Source organism: Phoxinus phoxinus, assembly GCF_949152265.1.
Source record: "Phoxinus phoxinus genome assembly, chromosome: 5".
NCBI classification, from domain to species: domain Eukaryota; kingdom Metazoa; phylum Chordata; class Actinopteri; order Cypriniformes; family Leuciscidae; genus Phoxinus; species Phoxinus phoxinus.
Window position 1 is genome coordinate 44510045 of NC_136880.1, and position 22535 is coordinate 44532579.

The 22535-nt window shown below is 49.5% G+C and overlaps 2 protein-coding genes across 2 annotated transcripts in view; both read right to left on the reverse strand.

Moving 5' to 3' along the window:
• LOC306999571 (receptor-type tyrosine-protein phosphatase S-like) overlaps positions 1–22535 on the reverse strand; it is a 114978-nt gene that overhangs the window by 26753 nt on the left and 65690 nt on the right. The window contains 5 exon segments of the mRNA XM_079614385.1: positions 8305–8462; positions 8552–8767; positions 9693–9780; positions 14100–14353; positions 14531–14625. Of these exon segments, the coding sequence (XP_079470511.1) occupies positions 8305–8462; positions 8552–8767; positions 9693–9780; positions 14100–14353; positions 14531–14625 (811 nt within the window).
• Positions 14871–22535, reverse strand: part of LOC306998322 (receptor-type tyrosine-protein phosphatase S-like) — a gene marked incomplete at both ends in the record, with an annotated part of 10448 nt that continues 2783 nt past the window's right edge. Inside the window, 6 exons of the mRNA XM_079612287.1 lie at positions 14871–14909; positions 15131–15792; positions 15883–16000; positions 16195–16221; positions 17339–17532; positions 20983–21279. Of these exons, the coding sequence (XP_079468413.1) occupies positions 14871–14909; positions 15131–15792; positions 15883–16000; positions 16195–16221; positions 17339–17532; positions 20983–21279 (1337 nt within the window). The remainder of the gene's footprint in view (positions 14910–15130; positions 15793–15882; positions 16001–16194; positions 16222–17338; positions 17533–20982; positions 21280–22535) is intronic.

Genomic DNA, 22535 nt, shown 5'->3' on the forward strand with positions numbered 1-22535 from the left:
GACTATTCGCAGAATGCAGACCGATCGCAACCCTGTGTCACCGGTCATCGAACGCCCCCTTGTCACTCCCGAACCACGCATCAACAACCCTCCCATTTATTCCGGTGAGCCTACAATGTGTCGTGCGTTCATGATTCAGTGTGAAGTGATTTTTTCTCTGCAACCCCTCACTTATGCCTCAGACACTGCCAGAGTGGCGTTCGTCATCTCCCTTCTCGCTGGCCGGGCCCGGGAATGGGCCACTTCCGTCTGGGCTGCAGAGGCAGAGTGCTGTGAGGACTTCTCAAGCTTCAAAGCAGAATTTGTCAAGATATTCGACCGCTCAGCGCTCGGTAAGGAGGCGTCGCGGCTGTTGGCAGCACTACGTCAGGGGAAACGCTCAGTGGCGGACTTTGCCATCGAGTTCCGCACCCTCGCAGCTTCAAGTTCATGGAATGAAGCCGCACTGGTGGCCAGGTTTACGGAGGCACTGGAGGATGACATAAAGGATGAGGTTTATGCCCACGAACTTCCTGAACACCTGGATGAACTTGTTGGCCTGGCCATCCGCTTAGACAACCGTCGGGATCTTCGTAGGAGAGCTCGGGTTCCTCCATCCTCGTCATTAGTCGACCTTGCACCTTCCTTCTCCATGTCTGCTGCTCCAGACCACCCATCCCCTCCGGAAGCTATGCAGTTGGGCAGGTACCGTTTGTCGGCAGAGGAGAAACAGAAACGTCTGTCCAAGGGACAATGTCTCTACTGTGGTCGACCCGGACATTTTGCTTCTTCCTGCCCGGCAAAAGCCAACGCTCGTCAGTAAACGTGGGGATACTGGCGAGCGCTACTTCCACCACCCCATCCACTGGTTCCCGCTCCATGCTTCCAGTCTCAGTCATTCATAAAGGTGCTGTCCACCAACTCTCTGCCCTCATTGATTCGGGAGCCGAAGGAAATTTTATTGATTTTTCTTGGGCCTCGAAAAGAGGCATTTCTTTTCAGTCTCTCTCTCCTATCCTTACTGCTCTCGCCTTAGATGGCAGGGAACTGACCACTATTTCTCAGACCTCTGTTCCTTTAGAGCTTATCACCTCTGGCAATCACAGAGAAGAAATAGTGTTTTTTGTTTGTCACTCACCCCTCACTCCTGTGATCCTTGGTCACCCCTGGTTAACCACTCACAATCCTCACATAAACTGGTCTGAGAGCACTATCTTATCATGGAGTCCACATTGCCATGCCCATTGTCTTGTGTCTGCCTTGTCTCCTGTCTCCTCTGTTTCTGTGTTGCAGGAGGAGCCGATTGATCTCTCCAGAGTTCCTGAGGTCTACCACGATTTGAGGGCGGTCTTCAGCCACTCCCGGGCCGCATCTCTTCCTCCGCACCGTCCCTGTGATTGTGCCATCAACCTTCTTCCTGGCACTTCTCCGCCTAAGGGACGGTTGTTCTCCTTGTCCGCCCCCGAACGGGCGGCCATGGAGAAATATCTATCAGAGTCTCTGGCGGCTGACATTATTCGTCCTTCTTCCTCTCCAGCGGGGGCGGGGTTCTTCTTCGTGAAGAAGAAGGATGGTTCCTTGCGCCCCTGCATTGATTATCGGGGGTTGAACGACATCACTGTTAAAAACAGGTACCCTCTGCCATTGATGTCGTCGGCCTTCGAGATCCTGCAGGGGGCAAGGTACTTCACGAAGCTGGACCTCCGCAACGCATACCATTTGGTTCGGATCAGGGAGGGGGACGAGTGGAAGACGGCTTTTAACACCCCCACGGGGCACTTTGAGTACCGGGTTCTTCCCTTCGGTTTGACTAACGCCCCAGCCGTCTTCCAGGCGCTCGTCAACGACGTGCTGAGAGACATGATCAACAAGTTTGTCTTTGTGTATCTGGATGACATCTTGATCTTTTCTCGTTCACTCCAGGTACACATTCAGCACGTCAGACGGGTGCTGCAGCGCCTGCTGGAGAACCAACTGTTTGCTAAGGCGGAGAAGTGTTCCTTCCACAACCAGTCGGTTCCGTTCTTGGGACACATCGTCTCGGTGGAGGGGATTCGCGTGGATCCTGCTAAGGTAAGAGCCGTCTCTGACTGGCCCACACCTGGCAACCGAAAATCACTACAGAGTTTTATTGGGTTTGCTAATTTCTACAGGCGGTTTATACGTAATTTTGGCCAGGTGGCGGCTCCTCTGACTGCATTAACCTCCACAAAGACACCGTTTTGCTGGTCCTCGTCCGCTCAGGCGGCCTTTGATGAACTCAAGAAGAGGTTTTCATCCGCACCTATATTAATTACTCCAGACCCTACCCGGCAGTTCGTTGTGGAGGTTGATGCGTCAGAGATAGGTGTCGGAGCGGTTCTTTCCCAGCGATCTTCCCTTGACAACAAATTGCACCCTTGTGCATACTTCTCTCACCGATTGTCTCCCACAGAACGGAACTACGACATCGGCAATCGTGAGCTGTTGGCAGTGCGGCTGGCTTTGGGGGAGTGGCGCCACTGGTTGGAGGGTGCGGCGGAGCCTTTTCTGGTTTGGACCGATCACCGGAACTTGGAGTATATCCAAACCGCCAAACGGTTGAATTCCAGACAGGCTCGCTGGGCACTTTTCTTTGGTCGCTTTAATTTTACTCTGTCTTACCGGCCGGGTTCCAAAAATGTCAAGCCTGACGCGCTCTCTCGCCAGTTTCCTGTCCCAGAGGACGCAACCCCGCCAGACACCATTCTTCCTCCAGGTCGTGTGGTGGGTTCCGTCACCTGGGACATCGAGAGACGCGTCAGGCAGGCCCAGTCGGGGGCAGAGGTACCAGAGAGGGTCCCGGCGGGTCTGCTGTTCGTTCCGGAGTCGGTTCGGCCGGGGGTTCTGGAGTGGGGCCACTCGTCCAGGCTGGTCTGCCACCCAGGAGTGAGGAGAACATTGGCTTCCATCCGCCAGCGTTTCTGGTGGCCGGGTATGGGGGGGGATGTTCGTGGTTTTGTAGTAGCTTGCTCGGTCTGTGCTCAAAACAAGTCCTCTAATTCTGTTCCCGCTGGTTTGCTTCAACCTCTCCCCGTTCCATCCCGTCCCTGGTCCCACATTGCACTGGACTTTGTGTCGGGGTTACCGGAGTCCAGTGGCAATACGGTTGTCCTTACCGTAGTGGATCGCTTTTCCAAGGCGGTCCACTTCATTCCCCTTCCTAAACTCCCCTCGGCTAAAGAGACCGCCCAGAAGATCGTTGACCACGTCTTTCGGATCCATGGTCTTCCGGAGGACGTGGTCTCCGACCGGGGGCCCCAGTTCGTCTCCCACTTCTGGAGGGAGTTCTGTCGACAGATTGGCGCTACTGCTAGTTTGTCGTCAGGATTCCATCCACAAACCAACGGCCAGACCGAGCGGGCGAACCAGGACCTCGGGAGGGCTCTCCGCTGTCTGGCCTCTCATAACCCTTCTTCCTGGTGCCAACAGCTTACGTGGGTTGAGTATGCTCACAATACCTTGCCGGTGTCGTCTACTGGGCTATCCCCGTTTTCTTGCTGTCTTGGGTATCAACCTCCTCTGTTTCCTTCACAGGGTTCCGAAGCTGCGGTTCCCTCAGTTCAGGCATTTATTAACCGATGCCGGCGGACCTGGAGGAGGGCCAGGGAAGCACTTCTAAGAACTAGGGACCGCACCAAGAGATTGGCGGACCGCCGTCGGGCTGAGGCACCCCGGTATGTTTGCGGACAAAAGGTGTGGCTCTCCACCAAGGACCTGCCTCTTAAGGTGCCATCCAAGAAGTTGGCACCGCGGTTCATTGGGCCATACCCCATTGTTAAGGTGATCAGCCCGGTGGTGGTTCGGCTTCGGCTCCCGCATCCCCTTCGTCGAGTGCACCCGGTGTTTCATGTGTCTTGTGTCAAACCTTTTATTCGTTCCCTCTCTTCGTCTCCACCCATTCCTTCAAAACCCCTCCCTCCCCCCCCTTAATGGTTGAGGGTGCCCCCGCCTTCACTGTTAGGAGGATTCTGGATTCCAGGCGTCGGGGAAGAGGATACCAGTACCTGGTCGATTGGGAAGGGTACGGTCCGGAGGAAAGATGTTGGGTCCCTACCCGGGACATTCTGGACCGTTCTCTTATTGAGGAATACCATCGATCTGCTCCTCGTCCTGGGAAGCCTGGTGGCGTTCCTGGGGCGGGGGGTACTGTCAGGACTCTGGTTTGATCTTCAGCCTTTCTGCTGTTTGTCTTGTGTCTTGATTGTCAGTTCACCTCACTCTACCATTACAGCTGAATCCCATTCTAATTAGTGCTCTCACTCTCATTACTCACACACCTGTTTTCCATTTCTGCACTGATTTTCTCCACTACTTATGCTTCTCTCTTTCTTTGGTTCTCTGTCAGTGTGTCTTGGTTTCCGTCCGTTTCACCACTGTCCCCTTGCCTGAAAGTCTTGTTTTGGTTGCTGCTAAACCTTGTCTGATTATTTAACCCTGTTTTGTTGTTTATTTGCCTAGTTCCTGTTCCCTGTCTTGACTCAGCTTGCTCTCCTGGTTTTTGACCCCCTGCCTGTCCTGGACTATTGCCTTGGATTTTCCTAAAAGTTTGGTTCGCTACTGTCTTTGACCCCAGCCTGTCCATTGGATTTCGACTCTGCCTCGCCCTCTTACTTGGTGGCTCGGCTACCAATTATTTTGTATTTTGTTTTGTTTTGTTTCAATCTTTTGGACAATAAATTCCATTCTCAATTGATCTGCTCTTGGGTCCCTGTTGTCTCTGCACCTCCCTAACAAATGCTGAACGGAAAAATATCAAATCTCTGCGTTCACACTTGCTCCAGAAGCAAAAGCAAATATCCATGATGGAGTTCGTATGAGACGGAGCGGCTGAAGTAGAAACACAAGAAGCAGAATTAACTAGTTTACCGTAATTAAATGTGAAGGTAAGAAAACACAATGTATAGTGCTGTAAACACACATCTTTTAAATGAAAATATAAAAAGCTTAGCTAGATGTTAATAACTGGAAATGTGTCATCATCACAGTCTGTGGAAATTAAATGTTCAGCATTTACTAATACATGATTAAAATCCAAAGTTGTATCATTTATTATTATTTAATGGACCTAATCAACTAACATTAAACAGTTTTATTAACTAACATTAACAAAGATTAATAAATATACAAAATTTCACATCTGTGACCCTGGACCATAAAACCAGTCACAAGGGTCAACTTCTGAAACTGAGATTACACATCCTGAATAAATAATCTCTCCAGTGATGTGTGGTGTGTTAGGATAGGACAATATCTGGTCGAGACACAACTATTGAAAATCTGGAATCTGAGGAGCAAAAAAATGTAAACATTGAGAAAATCTGCTTTAAAGTTGTGCATTTATGTTCACGATTGTGCTGCATTCACTCACACAAATACATGTTTTATATATTTACGGTAGGACATTTACTAAATATCTTCATGAACATGATCTTAATATCCTCATGATTTCTGGCATAATTGAGACCCATACGCTGTATAGTTGTTATTGCCACAGAAACACCCGTGCGGCTCCAGACTGGTGTGTGGTCCAGAGTCACATATACACATAATATACATGACATCTAGCAAATATGATAATAACTGAATGTTTCCTCTTGCCTGGTTTCATCCAGATCGTCTGATTGAATCTTCAGCTCAGACTCTATTATCTTCCTGTCCAGAAATATCTGCTTCCTACATATTTAATCACACGTTATTCTCTCTGTCGTCATAGATACAGCGCTTCAGGAACCATTCCTGCACAGTTCACATCATCTCTGCTTCTCCTAACTAGCGTTTCATATTCATGCATACTTCTGTCTTTATGATTATAGTTATGTTACATGTTGCATGTAAGCTGACCCATTCCCATCTACTGTATGTAAACTGTGATAAATCATGTTTTGTTTTCCAGCACTAATATCTAAACATTCTTAAATCAAGATTAATTTACTGGAGAAGAAGCAACATGACTGAAGATATTAAGTTAAAAAAATGATCAAAATGAAGTTAGTTTATGATTAATACGAGAACAAATATCTGCCAATGGAGTCAGAAAAATGATCTTGTATTCTCTTTGAATGAAGTAGATTTTTCTGACTGCATGTGTTCATGAGTTTACATCCCCCGCAGAATCAAGATGTTTATCATGTAAAAGAAGAAAGAACCCATTGCTTTGTTTTTGATTTAGTCCAGCTCTGGTGAAGCTACATTTATGGTAACACTTTACAATAAGGTCTTATTTCATAACATTACATTAGTTAATGCATTACCTAATATGAACAATATCTAAATCATATATACACTAACAATAAACAATATATTTATAGAGCATTTATACACCTTTCTTAATGTTCTTAATGAAACCGCCTGTGATGGGGAAGGATGGATATGTCTTATAGATCTATCATAATAAACCGGTCCTCGGACCGGATCTGACTCACGATAATAGGAATGGTTAGCATTTTGAATCTGAAGCTCCTCAGAGACCGATTCCGCACCCCGAGATCTATTATAGGGCGATCCCCCATCCTCTACCGGCTGTGGACCCCGGATTCCCTCTCCTGAAGAGGAACCTGCTCTACGGCCTCCTCCTCTAAGAGGAACTGGACTTCTTGTTCCATGACCCGACCCTGCTCCGGCTGACCAGCGTGTGCACCTCCCCGCTGGATATCAGTGGACGATACTCGAACTGAACTCTGTACCCTTCTTCCGCTGTGCGCAGGACCCACTGAGATATGTTCTGAAGACCTCTCCAGGACTGGGGGCCCCGACTGGCCTCGGCGGTTGAGCTTTGAGTGATTTCGGTGTCCTGAAGCAGTTGACTGGCAGGAATGAACCGGTTTATATTTTCTGCAGGCCTCCTGAGGAAGCGAACTCGACATCATCATCACCGCGTTCCTCAACTACACGTTCATTGGCGAATTCCTCCTCCTCGCCGCTCTCCTCCACTTCTCCCGCTCCGGACTCCGCTAACTTGCTAGCGCTAACAGCTCAGATGTGCTGGGCTCTCTTGCGAGCGCAATCTTAAACAGACCATCTGACGGGTTTTAGAAGATTAAATACAACCCGAAACTAAAAAACAGACCCGGCCTCTATCTGAGAACGGCCTTTATTTATCCAAACCTGTAGCCACAGCAGGCGTGTAAAAGAGACAGGCGTCTAGTCGGGACTCGGCTATTATTTGAAGTTTTACGGTGTGTGAACATTGGGGCTCGACGGACGGGATGAGAAGGGCTCGGTGTGGAGATCGGGAAAAAATGGGAAGCTCCGGCGCGAAGGCTGTGACCGGGCTTGCGTTCATCTAACTTTCTTTTTCTGGACGCTTCCGGCTTCTCTGCTGGCCAGTCGATGTTTAATGTGTCCCTGGTCACGACCTCCAGCAGCTCCTCGAGGGCAGGAGACAGAGGTGGCGAGTCCTCACATTCTCCTGCCTCGATGCTCAAGATATCGAACTCCTCAGAGCCAGATACTTCGAGCATCGGGTCCTCGTGCTGGGCGGAAGAAGCCGCAGAGCTTCCGACCCGTGCCGGGGCCAATGGAGCCGGCTGCTGAATGCTGAGAAACTATGCTGAGTGCTAACCCTAACCCATGCCGAAGCGTCTCAACTTCATCCGCCAGCTCCATGTGTGCAGACGCCGCGCCGCCTCGACAGACGCCGGACCCGACCCTCGGGGGCCTGGCCAGATTCATGGAGCAGGGCCAGCCGGGAGCGGAGCGTCCTATCACACTCGAGCACTCCACTCCCAGACAAACACCACAGAGCGAGTGTGTCGCGCTCGCTCAAATAGCGGGGGACGCACACTGTCTGAAATGATTCACTTTTTTCGCCATATTTTTCTTTTTATATAATATAAGAGACTATAAGAGCGCTTAGACAGACAACACCAAATAAGACAATACAGTCACACAGAGCGCTTGCTGAAGACCAGAAGCTGACGCTGCTGTGATCCGGCGTCCGTTCATAGCTTCCGCATCGCCGGCACATGCGACGTCACGAGTGACGCGGTGACGCGACACCGATCGAGACTGGACTAGTTCCACACAGGCTTCAGACGCGTCACGCTGAAGGCGTTCCCTCGAAAGAGAACTAAGATTTATAAACGCTGTTGATGTAGTTAACTAATGTTAACAAACGGAACCTTATTGTAAATTGATTTAAATATGAATAGATAATTATAGATTTTAGACAACATTTAAAATAATAATAGATTTTGTCTACATTATCAAGGTCTTGCAGGGGGGTGTAAACTTATGAGCACAACAGTGCATGTGATCCGACACACAAGCCTCTCAGGCACAGCGATACACACACTTCACACTCACTTCTTGTAGAGCAGGATGGCGATGACGATGCAGACGATGAAGACGACGGCCAGGACGGGTCCCAGAACCCAGATGAGGCCGTCGCTCGCGTCCAGCGGCTGCGGGTCCGAGTCCGGCGCGATCACGGGGTCGGTGTAAGGGCTGGCCACAAACATCTTCTGAACACACAAACACAGGAGCGTTACGCCTGCACACACACACACACACACACACACACACACACACGTGTGCAGTCGGCACATCTTACCCCAGTGGTGGAGTTGAGCTCCGCCAGGATGAAGAACACGTACTCCTGGCCGGACTCTAAGGCCCGGTTCTCGAAGCCGCCGTAGTCCTGCTGGTTCCCCAGCGTGAAGAAGCCGGGCAGCGTGGCGGGGGTGAAGCGGGCCGTGATGTAGGCTCTGCGCAGGTCCACCTGGCGCTGGCGCGGGTCGCGCTGCTTCTGGCTGATGTCCTTCAGCAGCTGCACACACACACACACACACACACACACACACAAACTCAAAAACACGGTTTGAAATCGCTGGTGTTTCTGACGTCACAAAGTACCTTGTAACCAACCAGTGGATCTCTGAGTGAGTGAGTGAGTGGAGCATTTCTTCTTCGGTTTTATGTTTCAATGTTGCAAAACAACAATTGTTTGTTTAATATTTGTGTGTGAGCTTCACCCTGCTCATATATCACAATTATCTGATTATCTGCGCAGCATCACCAGCACGACACGCATCAGACTTATAACCTGTAGATCTGCATTAGTGGTTTCAGATCTCACGCATAATAATAACAATAATCAAAGATGTTTCCCTCCACCTGTTTTTGTCCACATTTTAGGCTATTGCATAAAAAATATATAAATGTGAAAAATATATGTGCTCATATGCAGTGTTTGGGTAAAAGCGTAACTTGAGTTATGTAATCAGATTACCTTTTTGGTGAAGTAAGTGTTTAAAGTTGAAAGGTTTGTTTGAATTTGCGCTACCTTCAGTCTGAGGCTAATTCTTCCCATTTTGGTGAGAAAGGGCCTTAATATTTGCCCATAAATAGCACTTTTGTGTTATAAAATGCCCAGACCAGGTGAGAAAAGGTAACGCAACAGTGATGTACCACATTACTTTCCTTAAAAAGTTACAAAATAACGCAATAAGTTACTTTTTAAGGGAGTAACCCAATATTGTAATGCAACACTGCTCAAATGAGGTTGTTAATTATCATCCGATAAGAAGATGCGCATGAACACACACTTACAGAATAAATCCCCTTTGCCTCAGCAGAGGCTGTGATTGGATAACTGGACTAACCAGCGGACCAATCGCGTCGCAGCATCTCAAAAGCTGGTTTGGTTAAACGTGAAACTGACGCTAACGCTAGTGAGATGTGCGCGGCTGTACCTCCTCCAGGTCCATCTCGTCCGGGCTCTTCAGGTGACGGATCACTCCTCGGGCTCTCTTCAGAGGAACCACCACCACATAGATGTTCCTGCCGGCACACACGCAACATGAGGGTTTGTTAGTTCTCCAGATCTCATCACACACACGAGCTGCGCACTAATGAACCCTGGCGAACGTGAACGTTTCAGCTGTGTGTGTGTGTGTGTGTGTGTGTGTGTGTGTGTGTGTGTGAATCACAGCATGAATTGACAACGAATAAACATGACTTTAAAGTCCCCCTGTGTTGAAAATCCAGCTATTAATGTAGTGTATGTGTGTATGTGGTGTTATTAATCTGCTGTAACACACACCATGTGTAAGTTCATAAGTCGACAGCATTGCTGAGTATTTTCTGCTTAAAACTGCAGTGAACCAAAGACAGTCTCAAACACACGCTTTGAAATCGCTGGTGTTTCTGACGTCACACACTACCTTGACCAATCAGATCAACGTGTGATCGTCCACCAGTGGATCTCTGAGTGAGTGAGTGAGTGGAGGCGGGGCTCGTTTGCATATTCATAGAACTGCGCATACTAAATGAGGCAAGGGTGTCGAGTTACATTCAAGATATTTTAAGGCATGAAGAACTTTTCTTTATTAAAAAAAGTTTAAATATGTGATTTTAGTTATAGGGATAAAATGATCGACTTCTTTAACGATTCCTTCAATGAAAGTCTCAGCACTTTACAGTACGGCCCCATTAGTAACGGAAGTTAATGCAATAACTAACATCATCAATGAGCAACTGTTGCAGTATTTCTGTCAGAACTGCAGTGAGCCGCTTGAGACCGGATGAGTGTGTGGACACTCGTGAGCTGTCGTATATTCATCATCTGTGTGTCTGAAGCAGCATCTCTCGCGCTGGCGTTTGCTGACACACATCTGAGCGCTGAGAAACGGAAGCGTGCGCTGCGTGAGATCTGTAAAGTGTGTGTGCTGCAGTTATTGCGTCGGGAGCTGAAGTGATCTTCTTCCTGAGCTCAGCACCAGACGCAGCCAGAAACACAAATCCACTGCGGTTCTGAATTATTCACAGTGCAGCAGCCGGAGGATTCCTGTCCTCTCGTGCGATCCAGCACCTCACACACATGAGCAAACACACACACCTATAGACTCAACACGTGATATGCATGTGCGGCGTCAGCGTTTCACAGATTCACGTTTCTGAAGTTTACACAGAGATGAGAACGCTTTCAACATTTTTCAAAACTTGCACTTTGATCCTGTTTCAGAGTGTGTGTTCTCGAGCTCCAAACACTGGTGTGTGTGAATGAACGGCCGGAACACATTAAAAGTTTCACCGTTAGAACGGTGTCGTGTAAGCGGACCCTCAGTTAATAACTAATGATCTCTACAACGGAAGTGAATCAATCAAACTATCTTATTTTCCATATATTTTCCGATCTCAAATCTTCCTTTCATTGGCAAGATCATTGAAAAAGTTGTTTTCAATCAGCTGAACAAATTCTTAAGCTCAAACGGATACTTTGACCATTTTCAATCTGGTTTCCGATCGCATCACAGCACAGAGACAGCGCTCATAAAGATAATTAACGATATTCGCTTAAATACTGATACAGGCAAAATATCAGTGTTGGTACTACTCGACCTCAGTGCTGCTTTTGACACTGTTGATCACAACATACTTCTTGACAGGCTGGAAAACTGGGTGGGGCTTTCTGGGATAGTCCTAAAATGGTTCAGGTCATACTTAGAAGCGAGAGGTTATTATGTGAGTATAGGAGACCATAAGTCTGAGTGGACATCCATGACATGCGGAGTTCCTCAAGGCTCAATACTCGGGCCACTCCTATTCAACCTGTACATGCTCCCAATGAGCCAAATAATGAGAAAGAACCAAATCTCTTACCACAGCTATGCAGACGACACACACACACAGCTATGCAGACCACACACACACACACACACACACACACACACACACACACACACACACACACACACACACACACACACAAACACACACACACACACACACACACACACACACACACACACACACACACACACACACACACACAGCTATGCAGACGACACACACACACACACACACACACACACACACACACATTTAATTTCTTTATTTGGATTAAAAGATAAACATATATCATGGCATAATCCAAATTTGGCAGAAAGATGTACAACAGCAGCCGATATCTCAGTCCATTATGCACATTAAGGGTAAAGGTGGCACCTACGCCTCCATATATAGAGGCTGCCAATCACTGCTGATACCGAACAATATCTGGTCAGTTTTTTGGCTTTGTTCTTATGTAGTCCGCAAATCTGCAGGCCTCTTACACACAACTTATGCACATGGCCTAAACTACCAAAAATGAGGGCAATAACTTTACAGGAGTAGCCAAAGTTATTGAAAACATTATACCATGGTTGATATTTCAACAGTTTTGAAGCATAGCAGGTGTCCATGTAAGCATCAAAAGAGCAACCAATTTCTATTATCGTAACGGCTTTGGTGTGTTCATTAATTACAACTATGTCCGGTGTATTTGGTAAGTGATTTATGGCAATTTCCAATGTAGCGCACTGTTCGTGTGGGAGGGAGAACCAGTCTGTCTTGATTTTTTCGTTAAAATGGATTGTGGTAAGGTTGGCTTACCACACACACACACACACACACACACAGCTATGCAGACGACACACAGATCTACTTAGCCCTATCGCCTAACGATTACAGCCCCATTGACTCCCTGTTCCAATGCATTGATGAAGTAAACAGTTGGATGTGCCAAAACTTTCTTCAGTTAAACAAAGACAAAACTGAAGTCATTGCGTTTGGAAACAAAGATGAAGTTCTCAAGGTGAACGCATACCTTCACTCTAGAGGTCAAACAACTAAAAATCAAGTCAGGAATCTTGGTGTGTCTCTAGAGTCAGACCTTAGCTTCAGTAGTCATGTCAAATCAATAACTAAATCGGCATACTATCATCTGAAAAATATTGCAAGAATTAGAGGCTTTGTTTCCAGTCAGGACTTAGAGAAACTTGTGCATGCTTTCATCACCAGCAGGGTGGATTATTGTAATGGACTCCTTACTGGCCTTCCCAAAAAGACCATAAGACAGTTGCAGCTCGTACAGAACGCTGCCGCCAGGATCCTAAGCAGAACCAGAAAATATGAACATATCACACCAGTCCTCAGGTCTTTACACTGGCTCCCAGTCACATTTAGGATTGATTTTAAAGTATTATTAATGGTATATAAATCATTTAATGGCCTAGGTCCTCAATACATTGCAGATATGCTCACTGAATATAAACCCAACAGATCACTCAGATCATTAGGATCACATCAACTAGAAATACCAAGGGTTCACTCAAAGCAAGGAGAGTCCGCTTTTAGCTATTATGCCAGCCGCAGCTGGAACCAGCTTCCAGAAGAGATCAGGTGTGCTCCTACTGTAGCCACATTCACATCCAGACTCAAAACACTTCTGTTTAGCTGTGCATTTACTGAATGAGCATTGTGCCACTGTGCGTCCTGTTTGCACTGTATTTTATTTATTTTTTTATTCTAAACTGTTTTAATTATTCTCATTTCTTTTGATTATTTTAATTTCTTCTATGTTAAGCACTTTGAATTACCATTGTGTATGAAATGTGCTATATAAATAAACTTGCCTTGCCTATATAATCTCTTCAGTGTTATCAGCAGCTGTGGCGTTCCTCAGGAGTGTATTACCCTCCTCACTCCCCAGCTCCTCCTCCCTCCCCAGCTCCTCCTCCCTCCCCAGCTCCTCCTCCCTCCCCAGCTCCTCCTCACTCCCCAGCTCCTCCTCCCTCCCCAGCTCCTCCTCCCTCCCCAGCTCCTCCTCCCTCCCCAGCTCCTCCTCCCTCCCCAGCTCCTCCTCCCTCCCCAGCTCCTCCTCACTCCCCAGCTCCTCCTCACTCCCCAGCTCCTCCTCCCTCCCCAGCTCCTCCCTCCCCAGCTCCTCCTCCCTCCCCAGCTCCTCCTCACTCCCCAGCTCCTCCTCCCTCCCCAGCTCCTCCTCCCTCCCCAGCTCCTCCTCACTCCCCAGCTCAGCTCCTCCCTCCCCAGCTCCTCCTCCCTCCCCAGCTCAGCTCCTCCCTCCCCAGCTCAGCTCCTCCCTCCCCAGCTCCTCCTGTCCAGTCCTCCTGATCCCCCGTCCAATCAGACGAAACTCTCAATTATGTTGAACATTCAAATCATGAATTAATGATATCTGCAATACCTATAAGTTCTGTTCTGTTCTGTTCACCCTGAGGGTTATCCTCTCCTGCTGCGGACGTGTTGTGATATATATGAAGGCGACTTGACTTGATGTATGTGTGCATGTCGTGCATGATTGGTGTGTGTTTCGGCACCTGACGTGGCTCCGGCTGTCGAGCGAGGGCAGTATGATGGTCACCGTGGCCTCGGCTTCTCGCGTGTGGTCCAGCTCGGGCCGGCGGATCAGGATGGGTGGCGAGGTCTTGGCGTGGATGCGGTGTCTCAGTCCTCCCATGTTCCCCTCGGGACTGGTGATCTTGAAGTCGTAACTGGTGTCAGGCTGGAGGTTGGGAATCACCGCTTTCCTCAGACGAGCGTCCACCTCCATCTTCTGCCGGTTATACTCCACCTGAGGAGCAGAGCAGTCAGAAACTCAAGAGCCACCAAACACTGTAGTCGTGGACATGAACGGCCAGAACACACACACGCACGTCCGAATGCACGCACACAAACACACACACACAAAAATCACTACATCCTTTTTTCTTTCCACACTCAAACTCCCCAATGAAGTGCAGCGACTCACTGTGAAGCGATAGGGGGCGCTGTTCTCCGGAAACTCCCACGTCAGCAACACACTCGTCTTAGTCGCCAGATTCACAGAGAAGTTCCTCGGCACGTCTGTCCGAAAACACACACAGACACGAACAACACGTGAGACTGGCGTAATCTAAGAACACACACACACACACACACACACACACACACACACACACACACACACACACACTGGGCGGTGAGGGAGCCGCGTGCGCCGAGGCCTGTGCAGGGAATAGTGTGTGTGATGTAGGAGGTGAGCGTATGGCGGACGCAGCTGTGGCTGATCCACCGAGAGCCGACACACATTCACTCGCTGCGGATCAAGGTTATTCAGAAGGAAGGAAGTCGAGAGGTGAGACATAAACCTCAAATACACACAAACACACACTTATTCTATATGTGCCACACCACAAACTGGACTGGGAAGTGTTAGGAAATGTAGGAAGTGAAGGAACTCAAAATAGAGGATGACAAGAAAACGTCTCTAGTCTTACTATGAACTCAAGTGCTCGTCCTCCAATGGACTGTGACTGACACCTGTCACTTACCTCGAAATTCCGCCCCCTAACGACTGGCTGAGTGTTACCTGTGCTCCGCCCACATTCACATCTCCACTGTGATTGGTTGGGTGGGGTTGGTTGTGGGTGGGGTTTCGTTCACCAGTCGTACCTGTGTCGAAGGCTGTGGTTCGGAACCGCACCTGTGGGCTAAACGGGCCTGACCCGGCGGCGTTAAGAGCCGATATTCTCACAGCGTACGCCTGGTCCGGGTTCAGCCCGTGAAGGGTGTAGCTACACGCATCCGCCGGCACCGCTAGCGTCCGCGGTTCAACGCCGCCTCCCGCTTCCTCGTACGCGAGCGTGTATCCCGTATAAGTGCCGCCCGGAGGAATCCAGGAGAACTGCAGCGAGCAGCATGTGGCGTTCACTCGCTCCACCAGCAGCGGGAAACCTCTGGGAGGAAACTCCGGCACCGACAGCTCCTCTTCCGCCGGCTCGCCGTAGCCAGAGCGCCCTCTAGCGGCCAGGAGGAATGAGTACACGCCTCCAGGACGCAGGTCGCTCACGTCGCGCCGGCGCTCCTCGGGTCTGACGTCCACAGAGAACGAGCGCGAGTGGTTCTTGAGGCCGTAGGTCAGACGGAAGCCCCGGATCTCCTGCAGAGGGTTGGAGGATCGCTGGGTCGTCCAGATCACACACGCTGACGTCTCGTTAACCAGACGCACCGACAGAATGGGTCGAGCCGGCACTGCAGGAAACACACACACTCACAGTAACTGACTCAGTCTTATATCATCACATAACTATATTGATGGAGTACACACTCACACACACTCACATGTGACGGGCGTCTGCACCAGATGAGCGCGGCTCTGAGCGCCGTCTCCTCTGATGGTGTACGCCGCCACACTGATGGAGTAAAGCGTCTCAGGCTGCAGATCCTCAATGATCAGCTCCTACACACACACCAGGTATGATGTCAACTCGACATTAACCAATCAGCTCTGACCTCACACCTGCCCTGATCACATGTCACTGGTGCTTTCATTCATTCATTCATGCTTTAATTAATTAATTAATTCATGCATTTCTTCTTTAATCCCTATTCAATCATTCATGCATTCATTCATAAGCTGAAGCTCATACTCACATATTGTGCTGTCTCATCCACGTCCCTCTAACGACACACACACACACACACACACACACACACACACACACACACACACACACACACGTGAGAGATCCAGTGATGAGCAGGCGGCGTGTAGGAGGAGAAGAGGAGGGTGAGATTAATTTAGTGAAAGAACAGAATGGAGTTTGTTCATTCAGATCAGCTCACAATACTAACATACTCAATCAATACTAACATAATCAATCAATACTAACATAATCAATCAATCAATACTAACATAATCAATCAATACTAACATAATCAATCAATCAATACTAACATAATCAATCAATACTAACATACTCAATCAATACTAACATAATCAATCAATACTAACATAATCAATCAATACTAACATAATCAATCAATCAATACTAACATAATCAATCAATACTAACATGATCAATCAATACTAACATACTCAATCAATACTAACATGATCAATCAATCAATACTAACATAATCAATCAATACTAACATAATCAATCAATACTAACATGATCAATCAATCAATACTAACATAATCAATCAATACTAACATGATCAATCAATACTAACATGATCAATCAATACTAACATACTCAATCAATACTAACATGATCAATCAATACTAACATGATCAATCAATACTAACATGATCAATCAATACTAACATGATCAATCAATACTAACATGATCAATCAATCAATACTAACATGATCAATCAATACTAACATGATCAATCAATCAATACTAACATACTCAATCAATACTAACATGATCAATCAATACTAACATAATCAATCAATACTAACATGATCAATCAATACTAACATAATCAATCAATACTAACATGATCAATCAATACTAACATACTCAATCAATACTAACATGATCAATCAATACTAACATGATCAATCAATACTAACATAATACCAAAACTACACAAGCGCACCTAACAGATATATACACAAGAGTGAATTTAGCCATTTGTAACTCGATTGAGGAATGTACTATTCTGCTTCACTGTCTTGTATGCTCACAGAAAACCGCTTTCTTCTACGACGCACAATAATCTGGATAAGACGAATTGGCAGATTATGTAAATCAGTTTGAGGGTGTGCCGGGGTCGCGACCTCACCTGGGCATCGTCCAGCATCATGTCCCTGATGCGCGGCAGGCCATGTGACTCCCCGTTCTCCACACGCGCGTAATGAACCTGGTAACCACGGATCTGCCCGTTCCGTTGCCCCGGCAACACAGAGCGCCACGACACTTTAACACAGGTGCTGTTTATCAGCTGGACGTCCACCTGACGGGGCGGAGCTCCGGGCACTGAACACACACACACACACACACACACACACACACACACACACACACACACACACACACACACACACACACAATTAAAGTTGAATCTGCAGCGTTTCCCATACATTGATTAATCTGAGACGCCACATGATCAACACTGACCGGCACAAACAGATTCAGTGCTTCCCGGTTATTAACTAGACTGTGGCGGCCCGAATATACACTTTATTGCCAAACAGTATCACTCCTCCTCCAATCCCTTCCATGGACACAGAGGGGGGGTTATGGTGTGCGGTTGTTTGGTGGAGGGGGGGTTATGGTGTGGGGTTGTTTGGTGGAGGGGGGGTAATGGTGTCGGGTTGTTTGGTGGAGGGGGGGTTATGGTGTGGGGTTGTTTGGTGGAGGGGGGTTATGGTGTGGGGTTGTTTGGTGGAGGGGGGGTTATGGTGTGGGGTTGTTTGGTGGAGGGGGGGTTATGGTGTGGGGTTGTTTGGTGGAGGGGGGGTTATGGCGTGGGGTTGTTTGGTGGAGGGGGGGTTATGGTGTGGGGTTGTTTGGTGGAGGGGGGGGTTATGGCGTGGGGTTGTTTGGTGGAAGGGGGGTTATGGCGTGGGGTTGTTTGGTGGAGGGGGGGTTATGGTGTGGGGTTGTTTGGTGGAGGGGGGATTATGGTGTGGGGTTGTTTGGTGGAGGGGGGGTTATGGTGTGGGGTTGTTTGGTGGAGGGGGGATTATGGTGTGGGGTTGTTTGGTGGAGGGGGGATTATGGCGTGGGGTTGTTTGGTGGAGGGGGGGTTATGGTGTGGGGTTGTTTGGTGGAGGGGGGGTTATGGTGTGCGGTTGTTTGGTGGAGGGGGGATTATGGTGTGGGGTTGTTTGGTGGAGGGGGGGTTATGGTGTGGGGTTGTTTGGTGGAGGGGGGATTATGGTGTGGGGTTGTTTGGTGGAGGGGGGGTTATGGTGTGGGGTTGTTTGGTGGAGGGGGGTTATGGTGTGGGGTTGTTTGGTGGAGGGGGGGTTATGGTGTGGGGTTGTTTGGTGGAGGGGGGGTTATGGTGTGGGGTTGTTTGGTGGAGGGGGGATTATGGTGTGGGGTTGTTTGGTGGAGGGGGGGTTATGGTGTGGGGTTGTTTGGTGGAGGGGGATTATGGTGTGGGGTTGTTTGGTGGAGGGGGATTATGGTGTGGGGTTGTTTGGTGGAGGGGGGATTATGGTGTGGGGTTGTTTGGTGGAGGGGGGATTATGGTGTGGGGTTGTTTGGTGGAGGGGGATTATGGTGTGGGGTTGTTTGGTGGAAGGGGGGATTATGGTGTGGGGTTGTTTGGTGGAGGGGGGGTTATGGTGTGGGGTTGTTTGGTGGAGGGGGATTATGGTGTGGGGTTGTTTGGTGGAGGGGGGGTTATGGCGTGGGGTTGTTTGGTGGAGGCGGGGTTATGGTGTGGGGTTGTTTGGTGGAGGGGGATTATGGTGTGGGGTTGTTTGGTGGAGGGGGGGGTTATGGTGTGGGGTTGTTTGGTGGAGGGGGGGTTATGGCGTGGGGTTGTTTGGTGGAGGGGGATTATGGTGTGGGGTTGTTTGGTGGAGGGGGGATTATGGCGTGGGGTTGTTTGGTGGAGGGGGGGTTATGGTGTGGGGTTGTTTGGTGGAGGGGGGGTTATGGTGTGGGGTTGTTTGGTGGAGGGGGGGTTATGGTGTGGGGTTGTTTGGTGGAGGGGGGGTTATGGCGTGGGGTTGTTTGGTGGAGGGGGGGTTATGGTGTGGGGTTGTTTGGTGGAGGGGGGGGTTATGGCGTGGGGTTGTTTGGTGGAAGGGGGGTTATGGCGTGGGGTTGTTTGGTGGAGGGGGGGTTATGGTGTGGGGTTGTTTGGTGGAGGGGGGATTATGGTGTGGGGTTGTTTGGTGGAGGGGGGGTTATGGTGTGGGGTTGTTTGGTGGAGGGGGGATTATGGTGTGGGGTTGTTTGGTGGAGGGGGGATTATGGCGTGGGGTTGTTTGGTGGAGGGGGGGTTATGGTGTGGGGTTGTTTGGTGGAGGGGGGGTTATGGTGTGCGGTTGTTTGGTGGAGGGGGGATTATGGTGTGGGGTTGTTTGGTGGAGGGGGGGTTATGGTGTGGGGTTGTTTGGTGGAGGGGGGATTATGGTGTGGGGTTGTTTGGTGGAGGGGGGGTTATGGTGTGGGGTTGTTTGGTGGAGGGGGGTTATGGTGTGGGGTTGTTTGGTGGAGGGGGGGTTATGGTGTGGGGTTGTTTGGTGGAGGGGGGGTTATGGTGTGGGGTTGTTTGGTGGAGGGGGGATTATGGTGTGGGGTTGTTTGGTGGAGGGGGGGTTATGGTGTGGGGTTGTTTGGTGGAGGGGGATTATGGTGTGGGGTTGTTTGGTGGAGGGGGATTATGGTGTGGGGTTGTTTGGTGGAGGGGGGATTATGGTGTGGGGTTGTTTGGTGGAGGGGGGATTATGGTGTGGGGTTGTTTGGTGGAGGGGGATTATGGTGTGGGGTTGTTTGGTGGAGGGGGGATTATGGTGTGGGGTTGTTTGGTGGAGGGGGGGTTATGGTGTGGGGTTGTTTGGTGGAGGGGGATTATGGTGTGGGGTTGTTTGGTGGAGGGGGGGTTATGGCGTGGGGTTGTTTGGTGGAGGCGGGGTTATGGTGTGGGGTTGTTTGGTGGAGGGGGATTATGGTGTGGGGTTGTTTGGTGGAGGGGGGGGTTATGGTGTGGGGTTGTTTGGTGGAGGGGGGGTTATGGCGTGGGGTTGTTTGGTGGAGGGGGATTATGGTGTGGGGTTGTTTGGTGGAGGGGGGGTTATGGCGTGGGGTTGTTTGGTGGAGGGGGGATTATGGTGTGGGGTTGTTTGGTGGAGGGGGATTATGGTGTGGGGTTGTTAGGTGGAGGGGGGTTATGGTGTGGGGTTGTTTGGTGGAGGGGGGGTTATGGTGTGGGGTTGTTTGGTGGAGGGGGGATTATGGTGTGGGGTTGTTTGGTGGAGGGGGGGTTATGGCGTGGGGTTGTTTGGTGGAGGGGGGATTATGGTGTGGGGTTGTTTGGTGGAGGGGGGGTTATGGCGTGGGGTTGTTTGGTGGAGGGTAATATAATCTAATTATATTATATTTATTATATTATAATATGTTTATTTTATTATATTATATATATAACTATACCCAAGTCAGATTTCATTCCAAAACACTCATCTGAAGAACTTCTAATGAAACATCAATAACTTTATTGATCTACAAAGAAGCACCTGAAGAATCTAAAAGCTCTAGATGAGAAGAGGGATCTAATGCTGAACGACTGAAGGACCTCCTTCACAGCAGACATGAGTGTTTCATAACTGATCTGAATAATGACTCTATGATCTTCAGTAGATCCTCTGAACGCGTCTCATATCTGATGAAGTTTGATTCTGTTATTCTCCTGTTTATTACTGGGACACGATCTGTACTGTAAAGCGCTGTAGGTTTGACTGGTTTTACCGTCCTCATCGGTTCTGCACTCTACGGCTGGGCTCTGGGGTCCGAGGCCCTGCTCCGTCAGCGCCGCCACCGTGAGGAGGTACGAGCTCCAGCGCCGCAGGCCCTTCAGGAGCGCCTGTCCCACGTCCGGCTCCAGACGCAGCATCTGCACAAAGTCTCCGCCGCTGAGCTGATAATACACCTCGTACCCGAGCAGCGCCGAGTTCTGCTGCTCCTCCGGCGCCGGAGCCCAGCTCACCGACAGAGAAGAGGAGCTGACGGAGGAGCAGCGGACCTGAGCCGGAGGAGACGTGGGCTCTGACCCGAGGAGGAGGAGGAAGAGGAGGAGGAAGAGTAGGAGAAGGAGAAGGAGGAAGAGGAGGAGGAGAGAGGGAGGAGGAGGAAGAGGAGGAGAAGAGGAGGAGGAAGAGTAGGAGAAGAGAAGGAGGAGGAGGAGGAGGAGAAGAGAAGGAGGAGGAGGAAGAGGAGAGAAGGAGGAGGAGGAAGAGGAGGAGGAGAGAAGGAGGAAGAGGAGGAGGAGAGAAGGAGGAGAGGAAGAGGAGGAGGAGAGAAGGAGGAGGAGGAAGAGGAGGAGAGGAGGAAAATGGGGAGAGGAGGAGAGGAGGAGAGGAGAAGAGGAGAAGGAAGAGGAGGAGAGGAGGAGAAGAGGAGAAGGAAGAGGAGGAGAGGAGGAGAGGAGAAGAGGAGGAGAGGAGAAGAGGAGGAGAGGAGAAGAGGAGGAGGAGAGGAGAAGGAAGAGGAGGAGAGGAGAGGAGAGGAGAAGGAAGAGGAGGAGGGAGGAGAAGGAAAGAGGAGGAGAGGAGAAGGAAGAGGAGGAGAGGAGAAGGAAGAGGAGGAGAGAGAGGAGAAGGAAGAGGAGGAGGAGAGGAGAAGAAGAGGAGGAGGAGGGAGGAGAAGAGGAGAAGGAAGAGGAGGAGAGGAGGAGAGGAGAAGAGGAGAAAGGAGGAGAGGAGAAGAGGAGAAGAGGAGAAGGAAGAGGAGGAGAGGAGAAGGAAGAGGAGGAGAGAGAAGAGAGAAGAGGAGAAGGAAGAGGAGGATGAGGAGGAGAGGAGAAGAGGAGAAGAGGAGGAGAGGAGAAGAGGAGGAGAGGAGAAGAGGAGGAGAGGAGAAGAAGAGGAGGAGAGGAGAAGGAAGAGGAGAGGAGAAGAGGAGGAGAGGAGAAGAGGAGGAGAGGAGAAGAGGAGGAGAGGAGAAGAGGAGGAGAGGAGAAGGAAGAGGAGGAGAGGAGAAGGAAGAGGAGGAGAGGAGAGGAGGAAAATGGGGAGAGGAGGAGAGGAGGAGAGGAGAAGAGGAGAAGGAAGAGGAGGAGAGGAGAAGAGGAGGAGAGGAGAAGAGGAGAAGAGGAGGAGAGGAAGAAGAGGAGGAGAGGAGAAGGAAGAGGAGGAGAAGAGGAGGAGAGGAGAAGGAAGAGGAGGAGAGGAGAGGAGAAGGAAGAGAGGAGAGGAGAAGAGGAGAGAGGAGAAGAGGAGGAGAGGAGAAGAGGAGAAGAGGAGAAGAGGAGAAGGAAGAGGAGGAGAGGAGAGGAGGAAAATGGGTGAGAGGAGGAAGGAGGA